This window comes from Brachyistius frenatus, unplaced genomic scaffold (assembly GCF_029030835.1).
Source record: "Brachyistius frenatus isolate BFR_SWC_R1_liver_20210118 unplaced genomic scaffold, ASM2903083v1 Contig_1, whole genome shotgun sequence".
NCBI classification, from domain to species: domain Eukaryota; kingdom Metazoa; phylum Chordata; class Actinopteri; family Embiotocidae; genus Brachyistius; species Brachyistius frenatus.
This window is the reverse complement of record NW_027210600.1, coordinates 268,989-279,518: the sequence shown is the minus strand read 5'-3', so window position 1 is coordinate 279,518 and position 10,530 is coordinate 268,989. Positions and strand designations below refer to the sequence as shown.

Genomic DNA, 10,530 nt, shown 5'->3' with positions numbered 1-10,530 from the left:
TTTCTAATTAATGACGCATTATTTTCAGATGGACGTTCAGAAAACCGATCAGAAGGAGAGACTCCAGCGAACAACACCGAGATCACTTCAGGAGAAAATGTATTCACGGAGAATTTTACGAGACTCGTTGAGTGGGAGTCTTTTTGGAGACAACCTCTAGTGGCACCCGGCGGTACTGCAGCTTGAGGCGCTTCTGCATCGTCGTCAAATTTCAGAGCCGTCAGATACGAACACTTTTATACAGTCTGTGTTCACACATGTACCTCAAAGGGTCACGCTGAAGGAAGCATGTCGCCGTTTGCCCGCTTTCTGCCTCCACTTTCACCTGGGACTGTAACATTTAGGCCGGACATGGAGCTCAGGCTGGTGCTGTGGGTGATGTAACGGTAGAGAAAGGCTGCAAGTGCGACATCACGAGTCCACACACACACACACACACACACACACACGGTTTTCAGACCTGCATCACTGATCCCATGATGACACAGAAGAGTGAAACGTGTTTTCAGCCGCGCCTCGTCTGATGACGTCACCAGAGGTCCAACCGCACAGCTGCAGCAGAGACGCTCGTCGCTGCAGCAGCGCAGCATTAAGATTGCGTTTGTGTCTCAAGGACTATAAATAGAACATATAAATATATGATTGCACTCACAGTTGCCAACTCGGTAGCCAGCAGCAACATCTGCTCTGTGTGGCGACGCGGGGCTCAACGTTCAGGAAGACAACGAGGACTTGGACATTTCCAGCTGTACACAAAGCTGTGCATTGTGTCTTTTACTCAATTTAACAAGACTGGAAGACAAGTATTTTAAAGCATTCATGACTGTTATTCAGGTTCCTATTTGCTTTGGGAATAAGCAGAAATCACCGTCATTTAAAAGGCAAATAAAACACCACGCGCACACACGTTAAGTTTGTAATGTTTAATTTAGATTGTTTAATGTTAATTCCATGCTGTGTTTCAGTAAGAACAATACAGATTCCCTGTCTGTGGCTCCAGTCAGATATCCAGTAGTACAAATCAGCTCCAAGTTACACATAATGAAGCAAAACAAGAAGAGCAACGCAAGGAAACCGCAAAAGAAAGAAAGCCTCTGAACCTCTAGGAGCTTCAAGTAAAAAGAGCGGGAGAGGAGCAGCCGAAAAGAAGACGCGTGAACTCATGCAAGCGCTGATCATCTTGATTTGAGGGCTCTGTGGAGGAGCAGGGCCGGATTAGATTGAGACTTTTACACCAGTGAGAAATCTCCCAAGTTTTTTTCCATTTTTTTTTTCTTTTTTTTTAAAATCAAACCACCAGCTAGACATAAATCCACCTCCCGAGATTCAGCATGTGTGCACAGTTACAGTATTTCAGCACAAAGTACAGTCCAAGGATAACTACAAAAACATGACAACAGAATCACTATGGTGTAAAAGTTAAGCACTTCTTTGCCCCACTTGGATATCGCGAAATTTGCCAACTTCCTCTGAAAACCTAAGTTAACAAAAAGGGCATTTGTAGTTTTCCAACCTGCCCATAAAAAGGTCAAATGATCTGCGTGACATTTCACTAAAAACAGAGATAAAATAGCTCCCATAACTAATAGTCAACATTATCAGTAATAAAAGTTAATTTCTGTAATTACATTAAGAAAAAAATTCTCAATACATCCAGCAACTGATAAAAATAGAGGAAAAAGCAAAAAAAACAAAAATACAATAATGAAAACAATGATAACATTTTGAGAACCGCTTGTACCAGGACAAAAAACAAACAAAAACAAAAACACAATCCAGGGACCTCTTTCTTTATCTTTGTCTTTCTAACATTGTATTTCCTGTCTCCTTTAAGTGGTATTTACTTGAATGATGTAAGGGCTAATATAAAAATAAAAAAGAAGAGAAAAATAAACTTGTTAACTCTGAGGCCCTGCTGGGTCTCAGAGATGCAGAGGTGGAAGAAAGGAAAAGGAGGGGGAGGAGAGGAGGAAGAGGAGGATGGAGGAAGGTGACTCACGGGATGGGAGGAAGAAGAAGAAGAGGAGGGAGGGAGGAGGGGGGGAAGGAGGAGAAGGAGTGTGAGGAGGTGAAGGGGGGGGGGGGTCTCAAGTTGTTGGCTGTTGGTGGCATCGTCTCACTGGGGCTCGTCCTCAACGTCTTGCAGTGTCTCTTTGTTCTGTTCTTCACCTGCAGGACAGAAAACGTGCCGTTAGCTGACGGTGAGAAAGCAACACGCACACACACACACGCACACACACACACACACACACACGCGCACACACAGAAACTTTCTCCAATAAACACTGATTTGCTCTGAAAACTGCTCGGAGGATTCTTCCTGCACTCGCTGACTTTTTAAGGACTCGACTACAGACTGACAAAAAAAAATTAAGTAAAAAGAAGAATTTTGACTTGAAGAACGCGGTGAGGCAGAAATATGAAGGAGCAGAAAATATAAATACTCAAGTAAAGTCAGAGTCCGACCAGTTATATCAGATATCGGCCCATCACAGGTATATATCAATGTCAGTGTTTCTGATATGAAAACGTATTTACGGAACATAATGCAGAAAAAGATCCTCAGAATAATTTAGAAATTGTTCCATTTGGGAATTATTTTTTTGACATTTATAATTCTAACGTTCCCGGTGAAGTTTAGCATTTCAGTGCACTGATGTCTTTTGGACAATACAGTTTATTATTAGACTGAATAATATCTATCATATCCTGCCTCCATAACATATCTTTACTGCAACGGTTTGATAACCACACTTCAGTCAATTTATCAAAATCTATAGTTTCACCTCAAGGCAGGAAAAAGAACTCAGATGTGATGAACTTCTCTAGTCTGAGTAAACGTCTGTTTGAACAGATGCTTCTTTTAGAAAACACATCAACCATTCATCAAGTGGAAATCTGGAAGAACCGTGTCAACAATCCAAACAATCTGGGTGAAATTGTGCAAAATATGTGTCATTCAGTCAAGTAGTTCGGAAAACAGTGAAATCAGATCAAAACGTGGGGAAAGAAAACAACCAACCAGAGTGAACAGAGTTTGACCATTCGGTCAGTTAAGCTTTTACACAACACGGACACATGCGTGTAAATGAACCGTGTCCTGGTTGGAGGCCGCACGCGACTCGAACCCGACAAACACGCTTCAGTTTGTCCGTCCGCGTCGTTGACCGAAGGGGCGGCGTGGCACGAAAAGGTCGAGCATGCCGGTGAGGTGATCCGCCTCTCGGATCACATACGTGTTGAACAGGCAGCGACGTGAACGCCCGACAAACACACCTCAACAGAAAGAAACCAGTCGGACCGGTGGGAAGATCAAAGACGACGGACGGACGGAGCGGAAGGCGTGAGTGACAGGTGAGGATGGAGGTATTCAACCGGGAGTGAGTTAGTGCTGAGAGGGAGGAGACGGCAGCCGCGCACGCACGCACGCACACACACACACACACACACACACACACACAAACACAAACACACAGCGAGGCGGGGGGTGAGCAACACTTACAAAGTACAGTTAACATGGGAAATGAACAGGTTTGTTTCCTTTAGGACTCTACAGCAGAGGGAATGAGAAAGAGACAAGAGAGATGATGAGTCACGGGGTAATGAGACGGTGTCTGAGGACGCTCGGCAACAACTGCTGGAACAGATGGAGGAAGAGAAGGAGGAAGAGAAGGAGGAAGAGGCCGAGCGACTCGGTGCGTTTCAGAAGCCGGTTGAAAACCGCGAGCTTCCGTTTGAACTGAAATAAGGTCAAAGTCTTGGCGAGCTGTGGTGACATTTCAGCAGCGAAGGCCATCGGAGGATTTACTGAGCCGGTGTTCAATCTTTCTTGTGACTCGGCTGCTGTTGAGTTAAAATGCTCCCTGTATGCTGATCATCAAGTGAGACCGGCGGAGAAGTGTCGCTATCAACGTTTCTGTTGTTTAATATGAAAGAAGGATGCGTGGGGTAATTTAGAAATGTGGTTATATAGAATTTTTACATTCCGAGCAGAGTTCACAGTTTGAGTGCAGTGACGTCATTTTGAAGGTTAAGTTGGTCGTTTAACTGTAAAATATCCTGCTTCTCGACACATGTTTAATAACCACATTTTGGTGGATATAGCTTTGTTAAATTTCCGTATCGGTCAGATAGAAAGTATCGCTAACGGTTGTTTGAGTTTACCCTGATGTACGCTGTCGGATCGTATTTACCAAGCAGTTCATACTTATTACTGTAACTGTCCAACTATACATGTCTCATCTATAAATATATGTTTGAAATCTCACAGTTTGAATACTAATCAGGTCCTTTTCTCTGGAAAAAACCAGAAAACTTTACATGGAACTTGTATGTTTTCTCTGACCGGTTGAAAAAGAACCCAAACAGACATTTGTCCATGTCTTTCTGCTGCCCTGTAGATTATGTGTGTAATTTAATAAAAAGAAATTAAACTAAAAATGAAAAATTGGAGATAAAAAAATAAAAATAAAAATCCTGATTAAATATCTCCCTCAAATCGTTCAGCCCAGGATTCAATTGCTGCGACGGCGGAGAGCAGGTGATGTTTGTTAGGTGGGATGACTGCAGCTCAGCTCAGCCTCATCAACACTGTAGACAGGAACTCTGCAAGAACCCGTCTGAACCGGGACATGCACACTGTGAACACCTCGATCCAGGTCCTGGCGGCTGGACTCTTTAAAATGTGTGGATTCACTTTAACCGGTTCTGTCACATTTTCCTGAGGAGGTGCGTTTCCACCGCAGGAACGGGAACCTTTTCAAGAACTCTTCTACCTGCGTTTCCACCGAAGGAAACGAGGTCTCAGATGCAGAGAGATTTTACCCCCAAACAGCCTCTGCTGGGGGTTCAGGAAGGTTCAGGAACTAGCGTTGCTGTTAAAACACTAAAACCCAAATGTGCACAAGGAAGCTCTACACCTGGCAAACTTCCTGCTCATTACTTCCTGGGAAATTTAAGTTCCTGGATCTTTTGGTGGAAAAGCCCCTCCAGATCACAGCGGACATTCAGCTTTCAGGTTCTCTCGGCTGCTGTGTTTCAGTAACAGAGTACCGTTTCGCTCCGGGACATACGCACAGGGGAGTTATTTAACACAAAGTAAAACTGAAGCGCCAATTGCAAATCTGAAAATCCAATTTGAACTAATTACTTGAGACCGTCAACCAATTGCATCAATTGTGCTGAGGTCCAGTACACAAAGCCGAGTAAGCAGCCAAACTAGTGGCTGAGGACTCAGCGGGGACAGAAGTCAAAAGGACAGACTGTTCTCATAAACACGGCAGCTCTGATTTTCTATTCAGACTGTCGCTGCCGATACTAATTAAATGATGTCATATATAGAACGTGATGACAGAGCTGTGAAAACCTTCAAAAAAAAAACCCAACAAAGTAGACTGTTAACTGCGCCACTAATCGTTGTGATCACACCAGATCAGGTTGCTCACAGTATCGAGGCGATGTTAGAAACGAGATGTAAAAAGGAGTTTAGGTGGGAAACAGGAGATGCGAGTGAGTTAGTTCGTCAGCTGCTGCTCCTGGAAACAGCTGACAGATACACGGCAGATACAACGGCAACACAGCGGCATACGAAAACACCTTGTGCTGTTGTGATAAGGACGGCGGCGTGACCCTCTTACCCTCTCCCTGCATGTCTGAAGTCCATAGTGTCAGGTTGTCACGTAACAACTGCATGATAAGTGTGGAGTCCTTGTAGCTTTCTTCACTCAGTGTGTCCAGTTCTGCGATGGCGTCATCGAATGCAGCCTTCGCCAACCTGAACAAACACACGGCGGTTGAAATCATTTCATACTTTCAAGGTTTTCTTTTGAACCGTCGAGAAATTGATTTAAGGATCCAGATTTTTCTGGTTGGTTTTTCCAGGCTGCAGTGATAGCAGACATATAAACACACGGTGTTATGCTACGTGGTGGGGTTGGGGTTTGGGGTTGGGGTGGGGTTAAGGGAGAAAAAGAGTCGACTCGACTGTGAGGGGTCGGCCTCTAGCATGATGTAATACAAAAGTATCGCCCTGCTTTAAACTTATCAATAAAGCTAAACACAGACATATATTAGCTTCCCTTCATTGGCTCCACAGAATTAAAATCCTTTACATGTAAATCCCTGAACGAGCAGGTTCCCTTCTCCTCTTAAAGACCTCACGGTACCATTTCATCCCAACAGAACACGTCGCTTTCAGGGTTCACGCTTACTTGTGGTTTCCGGACGCCTTTTCAGATTAACCAGCTCCCAGAAAGCCTTTAAGATCAGGCTGAAAACATTCCTCTTTGATAAAGCTTATAGATCTGGTTGTCTCAGATGACCCTGAATCCTCCGTCGACAGACCTCTATAATGAGACCTTATCTTTGGCTCTGCATCGATTCGTATGCCAAACATTGTTTTAACATTGATGTTTCTAATACGGTTGTCGTGCTTTGACTTTTATTATCGCTTGCCGGTCTATACATCCTTTTTAAATATTAAGTGCGTTGGGTGCTGGTTGATGAGGGACTTTGAATGGAACTGATTGAATGGCTGTGTTGGAGGAGCAGTAACCTGCAAGCGCGGTCGGGTGAGTTGAGGATCTCGTAGTAGAAGACGGAGAAGTTGAGGGCGAGGCCGAGGCGGATGGGGTGCGTGGGCGGCAGCTCCGACATGGCGAGATCGGTGGCGGCTTTGTAGGCCACCAGGCTGTTCTCTGCCGCATCCTTCCTGTGGTTGCCAGTGGCGAACTCCGCCAGGTACCTGTGGTAGTCACCCTTCCTGCGATTGGGGGAAAACAAGAGTGGACACAAATCGGACTTTCAATAGTGTGCAACTAAATTACAACTGAAGTGCTGTGCTGTTAAATGAGCCGTCACTGTTTACACTGTAATATTCTCCTGTAATGTGTCCAGTCGGTCAGTTTCCCTGATATTCGTGTAGTTTCCCAGCGTGATGTCACCAAAAACCCAAATTCGCCGTGTGAATAAGAGTCGGTCACAAGGATTGTTTCCTGTAGTTGTATTCTAATCAAGCGGCGACCAGCAGCGACGTCACCCGTCGGTCTGTGAACGGCCGTTATGAAGCCTCGACTTCGGATTTTGTCAGACGCCATTTTGCTGGTCCCGAACGGTTTGGAGCCGGTCGTTGCCGTTTTATTCAGGTGAGCTGTGAACAATCGGCAGGAGGAGCCCGGCTAATGGTTTCTCAGAGACCGTCAAATTCCCTGAATTTACATCTAAATATTGCATATTCAAAACACATGAATGTGTCAAATAATTAAGCTAGCTCAAAAACACAAGGGTCTTCTGCTTTGTGTGTCAGCACCAGGGAGGATTCATTTATTAAATCTTCTAATTAACATTCAGCTCTCGAAGCGCTTACATTTTGTTGTAGAAGACCTTCGACTCTCCCATGACGGCAGAGGGAAGTAGGTGTCGCTCCAGTGCGTCCAGAATGTCCTGACAGATTTCCTTCAGCTCATTCTCAACCTGCCGGCAAACAAACAAACATTCATTCAGTCAGAAACAACATTTTGGTCATTTACCATTGAAGCCCCACCTGAAGTACAAATTCCTGCTCTTGTGTGGTTGCAAAGCCCAGTGAGGGTTCACGTGACAGAAATTCTGTCATCAGTTCATGTTTGCAGGAGTCTATCTACACTAGTCGACATCCACTGTATTGTCTTTTGGACCACATATCCTTCCCTTTAAACTCCATAATGAAGGTCAACCTTAATATTTGATATTTACTAATCCGATTAGGGTGTTGCCGAACGCTCATCAGGTGCAGTCGCAGTGACACGAGTGACACGTCCTCCAGTGGAGTTACAGTTTGGCTAAAGACATCAAGGTTCAGCCATGTCTGAATCCCATTAGATCTTTGACTGCAGTCCAACGGCCTCTCCCATCTCTCTGACACACTCTGGCCTCACTGAGAATAATAGCAGCTCCTATTTCCCTTCATAAAAGCGAGAGAGAGAGAGAGAGAGAGAGAGAGAGAGAGAGAGAGAGAGAGAGAGAGAGAGAGAGAGAGAGAGAGAGGGAGAGAGAGAGACTTGCCAACTATGACTCAGATGCAGTCTGTCCAGTAGCTGCACATCCTGTGTATCAAAACATGAGTGATCTCACAGGAACACCGCGAATCGCAGATGCTTTCAAATGACAAACATATCTGCTGTAACGGGACGCGGGGAAGTCATACGAATACTAATTCTTCCTGAGTCTTTTACCGTTTGCCTGTATTCCCGGATCATTTTCAGCTTCTCCTCTCCACCCTTGTTCTCTTCCCTCTGTTCGATGCTGCTTATTATCCTCCAGGAGGCTCTCCGAGCCCCGATCACGTTCTTGTAGGCCACCGACAGCAGGTTCCTCTCCTCCACCGTGAGCTCCACGTTCATGCCCGCCACGTTCTTCATGGACTCCACCATCTCTGTTGAAGGGGACAAATGTAATACTCCTTTGAGCACTTTGTGTTTTGCATTGTTTTATGCTGCTGCTCAACTTCAGGCCTCGACAGTCCCCCTAACAACGAGCCGTCAAGCGTCTCGCGCTGCCTGAAAATGACAGTTTACGGCCAAAATCTGTACAAATATTTGACGTCCGACTTCTTTAAACTGCCGTGTTAATTAATGATCCAGATGTCTATCTAGGCCGGCTTCACCTATTTACTTAAAAACGTTGAAAACTGGCACAAATCAATGGGTCTTTGGCTGAGCAAAAACGTGCATAATGAATGAACAGGCATCTGGGAAGTCGTGCTCGGGGATAATTTACATCTTACAGAACATTTAGATGTGACCTGACAGAGGGGGCTACGGGTACATGGTGAGGGGGGGCTTCTTCACCAGCTCCAAACCTCCTCCTCCTCCTCCTGCCACCAACCCAGCAAACAGACAGTAAACCGGTTCCTCAGATCAATGACCTGAGTTTGAGTTGTATTTCACGTGCAACCCTTATTTTGATAACGATTACCTTCCAGGGCTAAATGGGGAAAGTCTGCGACGCCCAGATGTTTTTGGGCAAATATCTGCCTTTCCACACCTAAAATGAATTGATCCTTCAACAACAGGTTAATAAACACGATTCCAACACGAACCCGACCACATTCCACCAAGGTTACCAGTTAGCCGGTGAACCATAAATCACTCTGTAAATACACTCGATCCAAATCCCGTGAATGAGTCATGGTGCATTCACTGACCGTTACTGGGCAACATACGACCGGCAGCAGAGGAAGGCGTCTAAAAACAGCCTCTGCGAGGCCTGTAATGGTATGACAGGCGGACAGGAGTGAACCGGAGGGAGGAAGAGGGAGTCGTTTTCACCAAATCGATCCGTGCAGCCTTGCTTGCGGGGAAAACACCCCGCCGAGGGAACAGCTGCCCTCCCACTCCCCGCTCCCCGCTCACACACGGCGCAGCTCCCGGGAGCTGATCCGGTCATCCAGCTACCGCCGCGGCGACAGAACCACACGAAGGAAATGGAAGGTGGTTTAATATCATTACAAAGTCAGTCAAAAACAAATAAAAAATAAAAACAACCCCGCTGAGTGTCGGACCGAAGCAGCAGCTCCGGTGTGGAGCTGCTAGCATGGTGCAGGGGAGGCGACTCCTGACAGCTCACGCTCCACTGAGCCGCCATTTTGTTGTAGCCCGTCGCTACCGTTAGCCCGCTGTCGGTCACATCCGCGCGGCGTCCGCGGAACAAAGAGCTCTCCGGGCGGAACAAAGAGCTCTCCGGGCGGCGTCCGCGGAACAAAGAGCTCTCCGGGCGGCGGCGGATGTTTGAGCGTCGCGCTGGTTTCTTCCGCCGAGAAGACACACGACGTGTCCGCGGAGAGTCCGCTGGGAGGCGGCGGTTAGCCGCGTTAGCAGGTCGAAGCTACAACTGAGCGCTGCGACGATAACGGTTAAAATAAATACAAATAAACAAATAAATAAATAAATAAAAATAAATAAATTTAAAAAAAAAACCCTCCCAGCGGAGAACACGTCCCGGAGCCTTACCGTCGTATCTCTCCGCCTGCTCCGCCAGCTTCGCCTGATAAACGAGGTCCTCTCGCTCTCCCATCGTGTACCGAGACGCAGGTCGATGTCGAGCCGGCTGTTGAACGTGATCGACGGCGAGTGAAGAACGAGGAGGAGCGCCGGTCTGTCGGTAGTTCGGTCGGTGAGTGAAGAACGAGGAGGAGCGCCGGTCTGTCGGTAGTTCGGTCGGTTCCTAGAAACCAACTGGGTCGCTGAGTGTTCCGCCCCACCGGCAGCGCTGCATTGGGATGGAGTAAAGATGGCGGCCGGCCTCATCCGGGTACTGCTCACACATCCCCCCCCCCCGGTAACTTCGGTTTTTTTTAATTTTTATTTATTTATTTATATTTTTTTTTACGGAGCAGAATTTCTGTCGCCGCATTTAAACAGGAGCTAACATGAAATACACGTTTATATTCGCAATAGGTTTGTGATTTAGGCGAACTGGCGTTTTAATATGTGTTTGTCTCAACATTTAAAAAACCAAATAAAGGTTTGAAAGGTTTGAAGCCAGAAGAGAAAA

General features: G+C 46.1%; 1 protein-coding gene across 2 annotated transcripts; it reads right to left on the bottom strand.

Moving 5' to 3' along the window:
- Positions 1–908: 908 nt before the first annotated feature.
- Positions 909–10,294, bottom strand: ywhae1 (tyrosine 3-monooxygenase/tryptophan 5-monooxygenase activation protein, epsilon polypeptide 1). Of its 2 annotated transcripts, XM_069708755.1 has the most exons (6): positions 9,987–10,141; positions 8,211–8,410; positions 7,364–7,470; positions 6,554–6,760; positions 5,637–5,773; positions 909–2,169 (listed from the first exon to the last, which is right to left on the bottom strand). In XM_069708755.1, the coding sequence occupies exons 1-6, from the start codon at positions 10,048–10,050 to the stop codon at positions 2,117–2,119; spliced, it is 768 nt and encodes a 255-aa protein (XP_069564856.1). In that variant the 5' UTR covers positions 10,051–10,141; the 3' UTR covers positions 909–2,116. The 2 variants fall into 2 exon arrangements, with proteins under 2 accessions (XP_069564856.1, XP_069564016.1); XM_069707915.1 differs by lacking the exon at positions 8,211–8,410 and having other exon boundaries at positions 9,987–10,294.
- Between the last annotated feature and the right edge of the window lie 236 nt (positions 10,295–10,530).